The sequence below is a fragment of the Pogona vitticeps genome, chromosome 7, assembly GCF_051106095.1.
Source record: "Pogona vitticeps strain Pit_001003342236 chromosome 7, PviZW2.1, whole genome shotgun sequence".
Lineage (NCBI taxonomy): Eukaryota > Metazoa > Chordata > Lepidosauria > Squamata > Agamidae > Pogona > Pogona vitticeps.
The window spans coordinates 26,733,815-26,752,797 of NC_135789.1; the positions used below are offsets into that span (position 1 = coordinate 26,733,815).

The following is an 18,983-nucleotide window of genomic DNA, read 5'->3' on the forward strand; positions in this document are numbered from 1 at the left end:
GGGAAAATCAATGTGTCACATTGAGCAATAAGGGGCCGAAGACATAGTTTGAAGACCCCTTCAAATTGTGCAGCCAGATTCGTTTTTGACAGTGGATCACAAATGCTGTTTTGTCAATTCAAGCACACCACACTGAACATACTTAAAGTCTTTCATCACAGTCAAGTCAAAGATGTACTGGGAGGGGCAAAGTATGTAACCCCAGCACATCCCACACTACAGCCTGAAAAAAAGTCTTAATCAAAAAATGGCAAATTGTACCCACAAGAATATGACTACCCTTTAAAAGCCATATAGACATTTGTAAAAATCAAAACCGACTCCTGCTATATACAAATACTACGTAGCATATACTACTATTTAGATGCTAGGCCTGGAATTGAGAGGGCAAATGTTAGTGGACTCAGTGACCCATCTATTTGTTGAACGAAGAGTGTCAGCTGTTATTATGCTAAGAATTCAAACAGCAAAGGTTTTCCTCATACTCTTCCAGGGTTCAGAATGGGCGCTGAACTGTACTTTGCTTTGGAACGGTCTTTATCTTACTCCAGCAACTGTATGGATTCCATGCAAGTGCTGACAATGGATGAACAATGGATGGAGAATTGAAGAAATAGTAGAAAATTTTTCAGAATGGACTTTAGGCTCAAAACCGAGAGTTAGGGGGAAGACTTGAATATGGTAGACGTTTTCTGGATGCGGGTAGGATGGAAGAACGTTCCGTTCAAGGTTGTTGTACAAGAATCAAAAGGGCCAGTAGGAGCAGGCAATGGAATGGAATGGAATGGAATAGAAAATGGCTAATGAACATGGCAGAAAACTAAATCCGCATTTCCAGTGGAAATGCACTACTTATAAATAGTTCCCACAAACCGAATGTTTTAATGTTTCTCTCTTTGCTTCATGGCTATTCCCATTCAGCAAGGCTCCCTGATCTTCTGTATGTAAAGTTCTGCAGGTCTACAGGGGTTGGACACCAAAGGAAGGGAATTCATCTCTGTCAGCCCAACTCCACATGACTAAGTAGAACCCAGTACAACTAGCCTGACGTCTTAAGAATCAAAGGTAGTAATACACAGAATTTCCTGATCAGGAGATACATCTATTGCAACCTCTCTGATCTTGAAGAAAACAACACGGCTACAAACACTCATTGGCACTGGCAGTCCATGGCCAACGGCAGGACAACATGACCAAAGAATTCAGACTCTAAGCCATGAGGAACTCAGACCTCTTGTTTTTTTGTTCTGTTTTCAAACGAAAAAAAATTACTGGGCACTTCCAAATGCTATGGACTAACAGTTTGAAAGAGAAACAAGAGTATATGAGCACATACCATATTTCCTTTCAAATAACTCTTCAACTTGCTTTCTCAAGTCTGTAATTCGGGCATTCCATTTCTCTGAAAGGAAAAATAATGTTAGCCCAAAATAAGATATGTCAATCTTCTAATATATCAAGTAGTTGAATTCTGGATTACATGTTTTGCCATGTTGCCAAGCGCCTGCATGAATATAAAAAGGTAATGCAATTAAAATACACATCTGTTCTTCTTTTGGAGAGAGTTTTGAAATGTTTTGTCAAAAGTTTGCTTCTCTTCAGGCCAGTCACAGCCGCTCTCTATCATCAAAGTTAATATTCATTTGTGGCAGCTGCTGACAAATTATTTTAATGCAGAGCCCGAAACATTTAATTGGGATGAGTTTTTTAAAAGGCCAGAGTTACAAGGAGTGCATGAAGCCGTATTGAGAGGCAACTGAACTAAGATCACACGAGGCACCATATACAACCTCTTCATCATCATTACTCCTATCCTGGTGATAGCTGATTTACAGACAACACTGACGTCCTACTTCTTTAAAAAAATAAAGGCTGCAAGACACTACTGGTCCAAACTGAAGCTACTAATGCACTGAGACCTGGAACATTCCATTATTTTTGCACACTTATGCCATGCTGTCACAAAGGTATTATCGAGATACAGTACTGGAATAGATGGGGACCTTTTGGCAAAGGCCCACATCTAAACCTGATGTTCATATACATCAAATTACCTCCTTCATGTGACTGAACATGCAGAAAAGTCAAAACATGGCCATTCTAATTCCCTCAACTACAAACCATTCATTTATTTATTTAATTTATGCCTAGACCTTCTCCCATGTGGAATCCCAGGCAGCTCACAACATGAAACTGCAAATTACATTACTATTAGCTATACCTATGGTTGGGTAAAAGGCAGAATTGTATTTTCATGGGATTCAGGTATAAATGTGAATGCTAGTACGCTCCAGAACGAGCCCAAGCTAGTCCAACAAAATGGCGAACAAGGAGACATTCAGAACCCTTTAACCCAAGACTTACCAAAATTGAACTCTCTAGCTTTTCTTCTTCCCACATTGGAAGCATCGTTGACTGGTTCTATGTTCTTCGTTTTCTTATGAGGTGGTAAATAGTCGTCATCATCTTCAGACAGAAAAACACACACAGATGCATCAAGGTGGCTGTCAGACTATGTGGAATGACTTTCAAGATACCATGAGGCCAGCTCAATTATTTGCCACTCGAAGAGGTAGACTTTTCCAAAACAGGAAAATACCTCGCGGTGAGTCCCTGGCATCTAAATTTCATGTTCAAGGTTCAAATTATGGTAACAGAACCAGAATGTGCACAAGAGTTATGCAAACGGTGTTTTCAAGAATGCAACGTCTTACTCTTACAGGAAATCCAGCACCCCCTATTGTGGAATACATCAGATAACAGGAATTTGAGGAGAGGGGGAATAAGCACCATAAAGAAAATTGCAGAATACAAGCTTGCCCTAGATCCAGTGTTCCAACAAAAGCGCCACATAAATGATACAGAGGGGTTGGGGTGGGGAGACAGATAGAAAGCTGATTTCTATTCCATTAACATATGCATGAATAGAAATTGCAAGCAACTGGGGAAAAGGTTGGCAAAGTTTCAGCAATGACTGCCAAAAAGCATTATACAAATAGTAATTTTAACACATACTGTTAAATCTACAGATTAAAAATCATCTCCTCACAAACCAGAATGGAAAACCTACATCTGTGGGGAAAAAAACGCTTAAAGGTAAATCATGGTTAAATCACATCTTTAATTATTAATGATGCAAACGTGAACTAAAAGATTAAAAGAAAAAAGTAGATGCCAGATGTACATGCACACAAGACACATCAAAATGTTCCTAGCGGTTTTGCTTTCAGCAGCCTCCCCATTCAGCCTCAGATGCACTTCATACATTCCCTAGTTTAAAAAGGAAACCAAGAGCTTCTCAAAAGTCAGAATATTCTAGCAGAGAAATGCTGTCAACAAAGATACACAGTAAAGTGCCATTAGAGAACCTCCACTCTTTAAGTGTTTAACTATGGGGTGGGTTTTTGTATCGACAGACTGGCTATGCTACTGCTGAGAACAGAAGACAGACTAATCAATTTATAGGCCATGGATCCTCATATACTTTGGGTTAACCCTTCACTCTAAACCATGCCTCTACTTCTACCTATACACCAGACCAATGATATGCGGGACCCATTCTCACTATCCCCATCTAGAAAATCTGCAACTATCTATTGAATATGTAGACTTTTTTACTACACATGCTTAAAACAGTACCAGCGCCTTACACTTCCTTACAGGCAGAAACATCCTGCCCATTTCCTCTGGTATTATATAAAAAAGAATGGCACACTACATGGGCAAGAACACTTGTAACTCATCATCCAAACATACTCACAGCAGCATTTGACAGCAACTCCACCTTATCAGCTCATTTAGCACAAATTTCTCTGACCTACCTCAGCAGAGTTACAACCAGTTACATCTTACAGAGTTACAACTAATTTACAGTCTGTAGCGTAGGAACATGATGTAAGTACCAGAAATTGCAAAATCTAGACAAGAAGCAGGTCCTCCCAATTTAAAGATCGGTTTAAGTTTTTCATCTACTTTTACCTCACTTGCTTTGTTTCTTGGCTGCAGAGATTAGCATCACTTAACAGCACACCAGTCAAGAACAGACAATACCCAATGTTGGGAGATCCACCAAGAGAGACATTTACAGAACTGAGGAAGAGACAGATTTGAGAAACAAAAGGTATCACTGAGACCTTGAATGTTAGGTATTCAGCTTCACAGACACTTATGTTATCTACTCCTCTATTTTATGAAAGTTCTGCAAAATGAAATAACCAATGACAAGCACTTTCAGTTTCTATAGTCTACAAATAAGAATATAGCGTTTCTGTGGAGAATAACCATAAACTGTAGTCCTCTCCAAAAAAAGTTCAACCAAGTAAAACAAGCACTGGCTCAAGCTATCGTATTTTTCCATGTATAAGACTATACTTTTGTCTAAAATCTTTAGACTAAAAATTGAGAGTTGTCTTATACACGGAAGTAAGCTGAGGAGAGAAAAAAACAAGTGATGGGAAAAGTAGGGATCAAAGCAATCCTGCAGTGCTTTGCTCCCTTTCCCACTACACTTGCTAAGCCCCACTTAGATTCCTTAATTTTGGGTTAGAAAAGTGGTGGGGGGAGTCTTATACACGCAAAAATACGGTACTTCCTTCTGAAAAGCAGCAAAACCAGCTACTTCTTACTGCCTCAGGGTACAGTATCCAACTTTCATTCCACATGCTCTTGAACGCCTAACACCTCTGCAAGAAATCTATTGCCTTCTAGACAACTTGAATCCAACATGTTTTAAAAACCATCCTGCTCAGTAAAATGCTGTGACATGAGAAGGGTGTTTTTGTTTTTGTTTTTGTAGGAAGGGAATGAAAGAAATGCACACCACGCCGCATGACTGAAATTCTTCTGAAACAAGTGAGCAAAATAAAAGTAGTTGAGAAAATGGCCAACCTTCAATGGTCACTTCCACTTCAGGATCCTCACTTGTTTCAGAAGTGGCATGTTGAGAAGAATCTGAAAAAAGCAGAACACAAAACCAAGTCTGAACGGTGCAGGCACTCTGCGAAGAGCCACTTTACTCCACAACAGTGAATCAAACATGTGTGTTGTGCACCAAGAAAAAGACATGCCCACAAATACATAAGTCAACATAGTTTTATCACAAGCTTCAAGCCCGATGGAATGACGGTAAGGAACAGTGGATTTCTCAACTCTGAGCTATAAGGTACAGCAGATATGGAGAGTTCTCTAGCATTAGGATTTTCATTGTCAGATATTTCCTTACCCTTACAAAGTCTTTTTCACACAAGAAAATTACAATGATACATAGGTAATAAAGGTTTCAATCCCATGAAGTTTGCATAAAAAGCAGTGCATTAGTATTGAACAGCCAACCGGGGTTCAGTATTAGGGCTGTATTTGGAATCTTCTTTAAGAGATCTGGTGGATTCTATCATCTTCCCAATCTACTGAGCAAGTGGCACATCTCCCCTGTCAGCTTCTCCTTCTTGACGTTCCAGAAACTTCCACCAGATACTGCCTTCTTCAAAACATCTGCTTGCAAACTTGCTTGCTCTTGGTTCCAAAGTGAAAAAAAAATGCATCAAAACAAGAGTATTGAGAAGGACGACTCTTAAAGACCCTTGAATAGTCCAGAGAAGAGGAATGTGATTTTCTAGGTGTCTCACCATTCGCTGTAAACGTGTTCTGTTACCACACTACTGGTGGCTTTGCCAGCACATAAGATGGCTTGCCCAAATTCTGAACACCTATCTTGGCACGTAGCACGCATCATGGCAGGGTCTGTCTTCGTTATTAACTGGAGAAAAACTCAGAGAGATCCACTTAAGAAAGAGAGGCAAAGTAGAATACAGTCTGTTACCAAGTATGATCTGTAATGCAGACATAAAAGCTGAAATGATTCTTCCAAAGTATCTTCAAGCAGATCTTTATTCCCATCACATTTTCCTTCAAATTCAGAGAATTCCATTGATGATTTCTAAGTAAGTGAGGAAGACCAGGCTCAAGAAAACATTGATGCAAGATGCTTATCTTCTCACAAAAGTAAAAAGTAGTATGAAGAATTTAATTATACAAAATTGCATTTTGAGATTCCTTTTAATAATTTTCTTCTGTTGTTCTTTAGATGAGTTTCTGGCCACATGACATAACATACCACGTTGAACACTAGTTACTGACCCACCTGATCTGTGAAAGCAACTGATGTGTTTTCTCAGAGGTCAATGTGGCTATTTTTAGTTGCAATTATTTTTATATTTATTATATTAACAATGCCATTTTATTTTAATCCTCTTGACCCACAGATAGATAACTTTAATCTGAACCAGAAGTGCAGGCAACCTAGTTCTTGGTTGTTTCTCTACCACTTTGGATGGATTTTCCTTTTTCATATGTGCATCACTCCTTCCAAAAGAGGTTCTCCTGCTTGTTTCTCTCTGCTCCTCCCCATCCATCTTTGGAAGACTGATGTCGGCCCTTTGGACTCAAGCACTAGCTTGGCTCAAACAGGCCTGGATGAGGCAAGTGCACCATGCATGCTGGGAATGCTGACGCCCAAGATGGCGGCGGGATTGAAAAGTCCTTGCCACCACGCCAGTGGTGCCTTTCGCGCCACCTGAATGAATCTCCCACTCTTCTGCAAATGGCAATGGTAGTGCAGTGAAGGGAGAGTTAACCTGCCCAGCGAGATGCCTGGGAGTTCCACCTGAGTCATGAAGGAGGAAGGCAAGGGGAGGGGGAGGAAGGGGAGGGAAGAGAACTGGCAGGGGGGTGGGACACAGGGCAGAGCCCATGGGGAAGATTATTTAGGCTTCGGGGAGGCTCTTCACTGACGGGGATTGGGTGGGGAGCGACATGAAGAGAGGGTCATTTCCACATCCAAAAAGAAATTAAGTTTAAAGTGTACAAGCATTTTTCCGTCTCAAATTTTATTTAGTAGAGGCAGATAGTCCCAATCAAATAATTATGCATTATTACATTCATATTAGAATTATACTCCAAAAAGTCTATTTTTAATGTGTTTTGTTTAACCTATTAAAATGCCTTTTTATACAAATATAGTGGGGGGGGTTGTGGGTTATTTGGAGGGTGGGTCATGATTCGAAAAAGGCTGGGAAATGCTGACTTATTTCAAGAGACATAGGAGAAAGCCTACCCATAGCCATTTGCCTGTTTGTCTATCACAAAAGTATTTAAACATCCCAAAAAAGGAGGATTTGAAAACAGTTTCCAAATAAATTCTCTCTCAGACTGTAAATTTGACATATATGACTAACAGGTATGTGCTAACATGATGACTTGCAGGCAAGCAAACTTTACAGAATATAGTGGTGCCCTGCTTGACGATTACTCCGTTAGACGATGAAATCGCTTGATGATGCGTTTTTTGTGATTGCTATAGCGATCGCAAAACAATGATTCCAATGGGTTTTTTTCGTTTTACAACGATTAGTTCCCTGCTTCGGGAACCGATTTTTCGCTTCATGACGATTAAAAACAGCTGATTGTTGGGTTTTCAAAATGGCTCCCCACTATTTTCCGGACCTATTTCCAGAAGACAGCGATGCAAAATGGCTTCCCCTATGGAGGATCTTCGCTGGACGAGCAGGTATTTCCCCCACTGGAATGCACTGACCAGTTTTAAATGCATTTCAATGGGGTTTTTTCCCGCTTGATGAAGATTTTGCTGTTCAGCGGTTTTCTTGGAACGCATTATCGTTGTCAAACGGGGCACCACTGTATTTACATAGCTACACCAAATCTAATTTAATCAGCTTCCAATTAATCATGGTTTTACATCAATTAAGGCATGATGATGTACCTTATTTTAGATTGGCACCCAGTTTTCCACCCTCTTTCAGGAAATGCTGAACACTAGGTGTTGTACTAATGCACACATTTAAATTGTAATTTAGTTATATATTCCTTATGTATAGCTTTTTAAAGTGGAGTAGTTAAAGTGGAGTTTTTCTTTTCTTATCCTCTTGGTACATTTGAAGATTTTATTTGTGATTTATCAAACAACGCATGAAGACACAAGACAACACATTCAAACTTAAGGGTAAACCACAGTTTAATGTTACATGTCAGGCTTAACACTAAACCGTAACTTAGCCACATAAGCCTGAGTCTGAGAGATGCCTGCTCCTAGTGCAGGCACAGGTAGTTTTAAAAGCAGCCAAGCTTGTACTTTAGCCTCTGACCCCGCTGCTTTAAATCAACTGCAGTTAGATATTCCCAGGTAGTTTCTGACCAAAGAGCCAACTGTAGTAAATCAAAAGGAGTGAAGAAGTATATCTGAACTCCTCCAAAATGCATATGAGGAGACAGAAAATAGACCATGCCAGCCAAAGTCTTGCAGATAATCATTCTCATGAAGCTGAATCATGGCCTAAAACAACTGAAAAGAAACTACAAGTTTTAAGGATGTGATTCCCACATGCATAACATATTATGTCTACAAGGATTTAATTCTATGGGAGAAAAACGTTCACTACAGTAGTGTCTTCATATCTTACAGAACACAGGATCCTTTATTAGAATCCAAGGCCCTTTTCAAAGGCTTTCTGAAAAGTTATGACTACTTATTTGCTAGTTTCCACCACTAATTGCGAACACGAACCACCATTTCAGGAATACAGATAATCCCCACCAGCTTTATTATATAATATCTGCAGAAAACTCTTTTGAAGAGAGTATTCAGGCAAAAAGTTCATTTTCGAATTTCAGTCCAGCAAAACATTTTTTAAAATATACAACATGACATTATTGTAAGAAATTTAGAATTGTCCATAACAATCCAAAATACAATCAGAGAACAAACAAATTTTTCAAAATGATGCCAAATAAACCAGAAGCAATATATCTAATCAATGTTATTTGTCTGACAAGATAGGAAGTGGTCAAAAACATCTCTTGTCTTGACAATGTCAAAGTCCAAGACATACAAGTCCTCCCTGGTTTTATTTCATAAACTCAGCAAGAAAAACCTGCAGAATTTTGCAAAAGAAGTTAAGTACTTTCCAATAACTACCTCATCCATACATTTGCTTAATTCACACTTCATTCAACTGGGCTGATTTGGGAGTATTCCATGGAAAAATGATCTTTACTTATACCCCGTCCCTCTAGACAAAATCTACTCGGGGCTGATACATAATTCATAGCCAACCAATCTAGAAGCATTGGCTTCATCCATCTGGCTCTCCTGGGCCAGGCTGGGGGCTTCTAGTTTTATATCATCCAAATCAACTGAAGCACATTTTTTAAAAGGACACAGTCACATTCTCAAGAGGAGCAGGGCCACTCCAATTCAATTTATCTATTTGCAATGGGAAGTAATACGAACTGGGGGATTCGTCTTACTATGAGAACTTTTTGCCCTCAAAGATATTTCAAGATATGAACAAGTCGAAGACCCACTGAGCTATTTGGCCCTCTGTTGTTTTTTAACAAGATGGGCCAAGAGGAGCTTGCTGAGTTGTGTGATGGTGTTACGCATTCGGTGTTGCCAGGAAAAGGGGCAATACAAAGCAAAACATTCCCCGGGTTGTGAAGGCATCAAGTTGTTTTTAAACAGATTCTGTTGCTTACTTGGAGTTACGGGAGAGGAAAGGGAATCACAGCGAAAAAGCTTCTCAAGTAACCCACAATAAACATGCAGGATCACAACTCAAAGAGAGGCAAATAAAAATATACAACCATGTGGAATGTGGAAAAAAGAATGCAAGACACAAGACACAATGGACATGTTTGCATTAAATGTTCTTTTAATATACATATTTCAACACCTTTCCAGAGTTTATTTTTTTAAAATTTAAAAAGGTACATATCTCTAACCTTCTATCGGCAATTCCACATCTGTTCCTTCACTGCAATCGGAACCCTGGTTGCTCCCTTTATAAACATAAATATAAACATACCATCATATAAAAAAAGCGGAGGATGCTAGTTAATACTGGAAATTTCAGAATCGGTACCTCAAATTGGTAGGCAGAACAAATCTGTACAGCACAGTGGTGCCAAAACCATACAGCACTATAATTACCAGCAGAATCGTTTCAAGAAAAGGAGCCTACATGGGCTGAGTCAACCCATCCATCTCTGTTCCCATGTTCACACTCACATAAAAATAAAAGGTGACGTTTTTAGAGGATTCCACCCCTCACCAAATGACAAAGTGTTCAGAATGATGTTGGTCAAGATGTATACAGAGTTTGAGATGGCACAAGAAAAAGATTACAGGAGAGAATACAAAGTTTGCACAAATAAACTCTTAAATGATTTTTCTCCATTAGAGCTATTTTTCTCTCTCCTGACAAGGCTATATGGAACGGAGAATGAAAAATAAGAATTATGGCACAATAAACCTGTTCAAAGTGCCATATAACAAGATTAACGGTTTTAACAGGCATTTCAATAAGGATATGCCTTTCTATGGTTTCCACAACTGAAAAAGACATTGCAGATGTGAAGAAAGAAAAACAGAGCACTCTTAACAGACAGAAGTCCTCTTGCTTGAATTCACAACCACTAAGCAAGATAGGAGAGAAAGGAAAATAATTGATTTCTTTCACAAAATTCAGGCCATGGATCTAAAACCAAGTTTGGAAAAACCGTACCATTGGCAGGCAGAACATGGCTATTGTGGCATCAATGCTGATGTGAGAAAAAGCACTGTGATGAGGAACAAGTGAATTGCTATACCTGTGTAAGACTTTGCCAGGGCGATTTTCTCATCAATCGCCGAAGTTTCTGAAGGACCTGCTTTGGTAAACAAAGACAGCCATAAAAAAAGGTAACTTTCCAAGATGTTCCCCTTTCCATTATGAGAGACCATGCTCAGTTGAATCAAGCAACTGCAGAAACAAAGGTCTATTTCACAGAACTATATCGTGAAGTCGAATGTCAAGGATCGTATAGCCCAACATTCTGGAATATCAACAATTCAATCCATACCTCACAGCAAACTCATAACATTTGCATTTCTGAACATGATAGCAGACCACAGCTTAGAACTGCTTGGTTTCCCTGGGCTCAGGAATACAGCTGTGATGCATCTGTTTCTGGGTATCACAGCATAGACCAACTCATCACACAAAACCTTAGAACTTCTAAATGACAAATAATTAACTCCTTTTTCTAATAGTGAAACTTTAACTAGGCTTCATTATGACTGTAATGTAGTGGCATATAACATCATTCTATTTCACTATAACTGTCACTTTTTCTTTTAATTTTAGCATTATTTTTATCAAATAAACTCCAATGGCTTCAGTGGCACTTACTTCCAGATGAAAATTTATATAAGGGATTGCAGGCTTAGATTCTAGAAGGGTCAGGAAATGTGTGCTGTTTTAGGTTGTTACCTCTATTCTCCAAATGGTCACAACCAGACTCTAAAATATTTAACAAAATACATAACATTAAAGATGCTCTTTCTTGAATTTTTTAAAAAAATCATTTTTTCCTGTCAAATCATTTTAACAGAAAGAGAATTCCAGTTCATTGAACAACTAGGGCTGTATTTTTAAAGCAGCATTCTGAGTAAAACTTTTTATTGTTTTTATCACCTTTGGATCACGTCTGGGCACACAAACATGTCATTCTCTCATTAATATTTTTTTAAAATCCATCCTGTGTGTGTTGTTTTAATGATGTATTGGACTGCTTAGGTATGTTTTATATAATAACTGAAAAATAGTTATTTATTTTCCAGAAAAAACAGCCACTTGTAATTGTTGCTATAGTGGTAACTAACTACTGAGGAGAGGTAGGCTTCAAACTATATTATATTAGAATATCTATGTTAGAATAGCTAAGTACTTTGTAAAAGTAATGTTCTAAGCTTTGCAATATAGTTGGTGCATACTATGGGTTTGTAAACCCCATTTAAAGCCATGATTTTGACACTGAGGTTCCATGGCTCATCACAAACCATACTTCAACCACAGCAACCCCTTCAGTAAGGGTCCACAATTTGACAGGAGATTTGAACTGACACACAGTGTGTCTCAACAATTCCTTTTTCAACAAGATCCACCCCTCCATTCAAAACCATCCATCTACTCTAGGTAGGGTAAGAAGGAAAGACATGACCAAGCCCACTGGCATCCTTTATTAATCCAGCCAACTCAAGCTTTATCTCTCAATTCCAAATGCCACTCAATTAATTTCTGATCACTCCTTAGTTTCTACAGTGCAGCAAGAAGAGCAGAAACTGTATCCCACAACCTGGCCCCACCTAAAAGACCAATATTGAGTAGGGCCGCTAACCAAAAACCAATCTGAAGATGTTTTTTCATTCATAGTGTGCTTCCTGGATCGGAACAACAAAAGCCATGCTCTGCACCTTCAATAACCTCTCATTCTAATGAAATACTTCAACAACAAAGGAAACAAATATCCTAAACTAATACATAGGAAGCCACAAATTCCAATATTTTTACTACGGCACCCTAAGGAGAGCCACTCTTCACATGATGTTTGGCCATCTTCAATCATTTAATAACCCCACAGAATCATAGAATAATTGATTTGCAAGGGACCTATATGGCCAACGATTCCAGTGAAAGAATCCAGATCAAATTATACCTGACAGATGGCTGTCTAATTTTCTCTTAAATGACTCCAGTGCTGGAATGCTCACCACCTCCCAAGCTAATTTTTTTCGACAGTATTGTTGTACTGCTCTATCAGTTAGGAAGTTTTTCCTTGATATTCAACTGATTCCTTTAACTCAAACCCATTATTAACATATGTATCCTGTACTCTGGGATGATCAACAACAGATCCTACCCCTCCTTTTTATGACAACCTTTCAAGGGAAGCAGTCTGTTGCCAAAATTGCAACAATCAATCTTGTTGTACCCTAAAGACAGATACGTTTTGCTTGGCATAATCTATCTAAAGAGGTGTGCTAACCCACACTGCTGTGTTGACTTGCAATGCCAGCTCTAGGCGACGGGTCTTAAGACCAGACTGGTGTCCAGTTGATGTACTTCATCCTCAAAGCGCAGCCAAAGGAACTTAAACAAGACACCAAATGGAAGAGGAGAAATGTCGCGACCACAAACTGCCACATTCGGGCTAAAGTCTAGTACTGTTAAAACAAATCCGAGCCATGAGGAACTGAAGAATACTGAAAATTAACAACTATTGGGCAGCCAAGTATACAGTATATATTTGTCACAGAAGACAGATAGAGAGGTGCTGGAGGGAATACAATTTCATCACAATTTCACCCATTTCCCTTTCCATGACAAAATTGCTTGTGCTATACAAACATTCCTAGGCAGCTTCCCACCTAGGCAGACTCAGCCCCTTATTAAGAATAAGGTTACTAAACTCTGGGACCTAAACAACTTTTTCTAGCAGGTGGGACTGATTTTTCAGAAAATCAGCACTGACAGAGAGCAGAAGACCTATCAGAAATGCATACATGACTCAAAGAGTATGGTAAACTAATATCATTTGCATAAACCACTCACATGCTGAATTGCACAATTGATAGCTGGGGCCCACTTCCATATTTCAGTAGGAATTACAGTCGAGGTAGATGAGACATGGGGTCCACTTCACAGATACATGTAGCAAACATTTGTCGTGCTTATGCTGTCATTTGTACAGTAGGAACATTAACATGCTCCCCTTTTTTTATCCAAAAAGTTTTGTGCTGACAGCATGTCAGTTTCTTTTAATCATATGTAAAAACATATCCACTTGAAATAGTAACAGACTTAAAGTAATCTGGGGAAATAATCACATATAACCTGAATTCTCCTCTCTCCCCTTCCCAAAAGACACTACCCTCTATCACTGAAGCCGGAGAACTTGGCGATAGGATAGCTGTTGTGCAAACCTATGAATTCTCATGTACCTCCCCTTTGCTATGTTTTTAAAAAATTACCAAGATCACAAGAGATGAAAGGGAGAAAGGAGGGAAGGAGGCACAAACAAGGACCAAACGTAGCAGACGGAAGAGCAAAAGCCATGCATACAATCTTCTAACCAAAGGAAAATCCTGCCTCAAATAGAGCCAAGCTTACATCAGAACCTAGATCTCACCTAGCTTTCCATGTCTTCCAACAGCCTTCACTTTGACTGAAATCTTAATATATAAGAGTTTGTGAGTGTAAAAGTGTTACACTCAATGTTACCTGGAATGTTAAACTGGTAATATTCAGGATCCTCTGATTCTTCTTTGACAGTGACCATCTCCAAACCTAAAGAAGAAGAAAACTGTGTCACTCGCTCACACATGCAACTGGGAAGCAAAACTTCATCTCTTGAGGCCACAGATGGATAAGGCAACCCATGTGTTTGTGTGAAAGACGTGTAATAGATTCCAAGCATTGTATCCAATTTAATCATCAAAAATAAGGGAAAAGAAGAAATTGAGACTCACTGTATAAGCTGACTTCAAAAATTGTTCGAACAATAATTTGTAACAAGGACATACTCCTGTCTCATGCCCGCTGACTATCAGCGTTACACCTATGCAAGTGGGCCCTTAGGTAGAGTAACACTGAGCAGAAAACCACCACATGGATGTAAACCACAAGATCAAAAGAGGTGAACATTTACCCACTCGATCAGAAACTGACATCGTATTGCTAGATTTATAAGTGCACACCACTTTATTCAATCCAGCTGGAAAATCAGATTGAATCAATTTGTGTGCAGCAATCTTTTATTATTACACCACCAACAGCTGTTTTTGGAAGCAATTCATACTGGGGATGGCTTATATCTTGGCTGCCAGAACCCAATGGAGGCCTCCGTGCCAGGTGTATACAAACAACTAGCAACGTCAGGTGGGCTGGATCGCCTATGCAGTAACTTTTTCTCTCATTCCCAAAGTTAGAGAAAACCTCTCTAAAAACACCAGAAGCTAACATGGCCTTCAGGGCAAGCTAGAGGAATTTCACCGGAAAAAAACATCTTCTATAAAATATTTTAATCTTCTTGATGACCTATTAACCAGTTATTCAAGTGCCACAGGTCTTCCTTGTTACAACAGCATATAAATGGACTGCCTTTATTAACGATTGTGTATTTAATGCTGAAACTACTTAGTCCTAGTTAATAGGCGGAGAGGCCCTCACGGTGTCACACAAAACAAAATGGTGGCGGTGCAAACACAGGCATTAGGAATGGGACTTCGGGGGGAAAAAGAACTCCCAATCCCATAACTCAGCAGGAAACCTTCCCAGTCCAAATTATGCGACTAGGAGGCTATCATAAGGACTTACTCCCCCATGCGCCCTTGAAAACATCAGGGAAATGATCAATATAAAACCGAAAGGACCTCAAGATGACGAGGCATGAGTTGATGGCTACAATGGCCAATGGAAGTTTCCAGCTGATAACTCAGAACCATTGATTCTGATAACTGCCCAGCCTCTTCACACTCTGCAGCTGTGCTGCCCCACTTATGGGTGCAGACATTTGGATTCGTGGCCGTGTGAAGGCAGTGAACTCCCCACCATTCAGGATTGGGTCCCTTGAAAACATCCTCATTGGGGGGCTCTTCTACTCAAGGAACAACAGAAAAGGCCTTGATGAACAAGCAGAGAAACCACTGGGGCAAAAGAACAATTGGAATGAGATCGGTGTTACACCTTCCTCACAATCACAGTCCAGTGACCCCCACCTTTCTGAGTAGCACCGAGACAAGGCATCCTTTCAACTGTCCCGTAATACCAATTACAGCACAGCATTTGGCAAGCTCACAGAACTTTGACTTACAATGCACCACAAAGTGATAAAACCCAAACCATATGGCCCCTCCAAATGTTATTAAACTGTAAATTCCATCATCCAGAACTAACATAGACAATGGTGTGCAGTGCGCTGCAGACCAGGAACATCTGGAAGGTCTAATGTGCATCCTACTGCACACTCAAGAAACAAATATTTAAAGAGAAAGCGGGACTACATACCAGAATCTTCACTGGGTTCTGTCTTCACCTGTATGGGGGGGCAACTAGACAAACATAGCAAAAAGGATATGTAACACAAATCCAGAAAGTGTAATCCTACTAGTAGTAGTGTTGCTGCTAATAATAAAGTAACAATGATCCCCACGCAAAGATGTTGGTTGCACCCAGAATCTTCAGCATGTAAAGCACGTGTTCTAGCCTTAAACAATATACTCATCAAAATGGATGCAACATGAAAACTCCACATGATACACAACGCACAGCCATGTTATGCAGCCATATGCTAAGTAAAAAGAGATAAACTCTGAAGATCAGACTTATGCACCTAGTAAGAACTCTGGACTAGCTTTATACCTTTCTTCGCAGTCACAAGGATCTTATGATTTCAAATGGAATTGGCAATTCTTTTTTTAAAGTGCATCAGTTAAGCAAATGGATGGAGAGGAAAAAACAAGGCAGTTAATTACTGCAGTATCTAATCTTACGGCCTTTGGACAGTAAATAAAGCTTACTATCAGGATTTTAATTGAGCTTGCTGATGACTAAATAAATTGCTATCCCCAATTCCTTTTTGACAATTTTTAAAAAGTACTGTTGCAAGCAGTACTTTTTTAAAATTCCCCATCAATTTTGAATTGAATTCCCCATCAAAAGCAGGGGAAAACATTTTACATGAATAAATAAATCAACGAATATTGCCTGGCCCCTGTTCTAATCAGAGAGACTATGCTTTACTGATGATGCTAGAAAAAGCTTTCGGGGAGACAGAATTAGTAGCCACAAAAAAAGCATAAAATATATTTACCTTCCGCCTGAGGAGATTACGGTATGTGAGGAGTCCACTATGCGAGGCCCTGAATGGGGGGGGGGGGGAATTAAGATTCTACAATGTAACACTCAAACGTAACACATGCTGAAAGCAAGGTATGTAAGGGGGCAAGGAAGAAACATAATCAAGCTTTGTTATCTAACTCCAAGGAAATGCTACTACTATTTACATGCAACATTAACACTGGCAGCACTCTCCTTCTGTTATGGAACAGCCTCTCTGTTCCCCAACCTCATCACTGGCTGGTGGGATAACACCATATCGAAACTTAACTATGTCTTGATTCAAAACCAAAAACATGTTAGGTGGAGTTTCTACCAGGCTATGGAAACTAAGAGAGTATAAAAACATTAGGGTGACATCTCAACTCCTACGGTGCAGTGTGTCAGGAAATGGTCCTGATGTCTAGAAAGGCTTCTAGGTGAGGCTTGCTATAAAGTCTGAGCAATTAAGCAGATCCATCTTGGACAAACACAAACTTGATAAGTGCCAGCTCCGAAAGCCAGCAATTAACTGGTTGTGTCAGCATATTTCCACTTCCATAGGCATTCTTCAGTCTCGAGAGACTACGGTAACATGCTCTGAATTGAGGAGTGTCCTCTCCAGAGCATGAAGCCTGGGTAAAGTAATATGGAGGATAGGCTGTTACCTAAGCAGCAGATTCCCCACCCCCTCTCCACGTTGCTGAAATGGTCCAATGGAAAGGCAAGAGCCAATACGACTGGTTCCAGCAACGTCGCAGGAGTTGGCAGAACGACACGAACTGCCTTCGGGACTCCAGCTCCGGCATACAGGCCCAGAAAAATACTTGCCAAGGCAGTAATATAAATTTAAATGTGCTTCTTGGAACTTGCTTCTCAAAAGTATTCACTTGCACATGTGTTTTCGCTACCATCTATAAATAATTTATGCCACTTCAGCATCTGCCAAACAAATATATAATTGATCGATGTTCATGTTATTTGCTGCTTCAACTTTCGTATTTTAAAAAAAGAGAAATAAGACTTGTTTTAAACAAGTAATATTTAAAGTCACCTCCTTCACAAAGGCTGCTGAGTAGCAAAAATGTAGAAAAGGTTTAAACTGCCCTCACAAAAGACTAAAAAGATGAAATAACAGCCAAAATCTGCTTCCAGATTCAAGTACTTAATTTAGAAATACCAGTTCTGTATAATTATGTGCCTAGTAACAAAAAGCAAAAAACAAACAAACAAAAACTGAGCAGTATATCAAAAGCGAGCTAAATGTTTTTATTTAGAACAGAAAAGCAACTACTCACCTAAATGTTTTTTCGGCTCAAGGAATGGCCTACATTAAAAAAAAAGCATTCTATTATTTTAAAAGCACAGATACACAAGAGCTAAGAGAACCTGTGTGTTCAAAGCACTTCATATTTTTCCCCTCAGCAACCACCTCCTAAGAAAAGACAGTTATCACCGTGCCCAGTCCAAACTATGTACAGAGAGAACAGCAGGGACAATACCTGGGCAAGGGCTGCCTGATTCACAGCTCACTACACAAACTACATAAAAACTCCCCTTACTCTAGCCGCCCAGTATGTCTATTATTTAAAAAAGTTAACACACTGTGGAACATACAAAACCACCAGCAGTGAAGAAACGGCTCTTTGCTAGGACCAACTGCTACCATTATCGGTGAGAAAGGAGGAGGTCAACGCCATCAAGCTACATGCTGTGATGGTACCGACTATGCTACCAGTAGAGGAGGTAACTGAGTAACGCTATCCTTCCGGCTTACGATGTTACCTGACCTAAATTTGGACTTGGGATGAGGGTGAATTCTTGCAGCACAGAGCTGTAGCCAAAGAACCTGCGCCCACAATGTTTATTATTTAATAGTAGAAGGTCTGCACATGAAACCCCGTCCTTACCAAGATGCTACAGAACTTTAGTGATACACATTTGTAAGTCACATTTCACTGTGTACAGGACTTGTTTGCCGAAAAGCAACAAGTACATATCCCAAAGAAATCAGAGAAGAGGAAGGGTCGATCACACCTCTTGATGATGAATGAGATCCCAGATTTGTTCTCCAGGATCCACTTTAGTGTTGTGACATCATAGTTGGAGGGGTGTTTAAAGGCAAGTCCTTCTGGGAGACCATGTACCACCACAGCAGATGGGTCCCTCTGTATTTTATCATATGGTACAGGTACAACAGTGGACTTCCCCAAAGCTTTACCTAAGAGGAAGAGGAGGAGAAGAGAAATATGTATCAATCAAGTATCACATTAG

The 18,983-nt window shown here is 39.6% G+C and overlaps 1 protein-coding gene across 7 annotated transcripts in view; it reads right to left on the reverse strand.

Moving 5' to 3' along the window:
• The window catches only part of GTF2I (general transcription factor IIi), a 53,001-nt gene that overhangs the window by 20,722 nt on the left and 13,296 nt on the right, over positions 1 to 18,983 (reverse strand). For 2 of the 7 annotated variants that reach the window (XM_020801622.3, XM_020801621.3), the window contains exons 5-14: positions 18,747 to 18,930; positions 18,008 to 18,036; positions 16,705 to 16,753; positions 15,900 to 15,943; positions 14,115 to 14,180; positions 10,663 to 10,722; positions 9,796 to 9,852; positions 4,888 to 4,950; positions 2,365 to 2,466; positions 1,337 to 1,402 (exon numbers count right to left, since the gene is read on the reverse strand). In XM_020801622.3, the coding sequence (XP_020657281.2) occupies positions 1,337 to 1,402; positions 2,365 to 2,466; positions 4,888 to 4,950; positions 9,796 to 9,852; positions 10,663 to 10,722; positions 14,115 to 14,180; positions 15,900 to 15,943; positions 16,705 to 16,753; positions 18,008 to 18,036; positions 18,747 to 18,930 (720 nt within the window). The remainder of the gene's footprint in view (positions 1 to 1,336; positions 1,403 to 2,364; positions 2,467 to 4,887; positions 4,951 to 9,795; positions 9,853 to 10,662; positions 10,723 to 14,114; positions 14,181 to 15,899; positions 15,944 to 16,704; positions 16,754 to 18,007; positions 18,037 to 18,746; positions 18,931 to 18,983) is intronic. The other 5 variants (XM_020801623.3, XM_020801625.3, XM_020801624.3 and 2 more) reach the window with 5 other exon arrangements.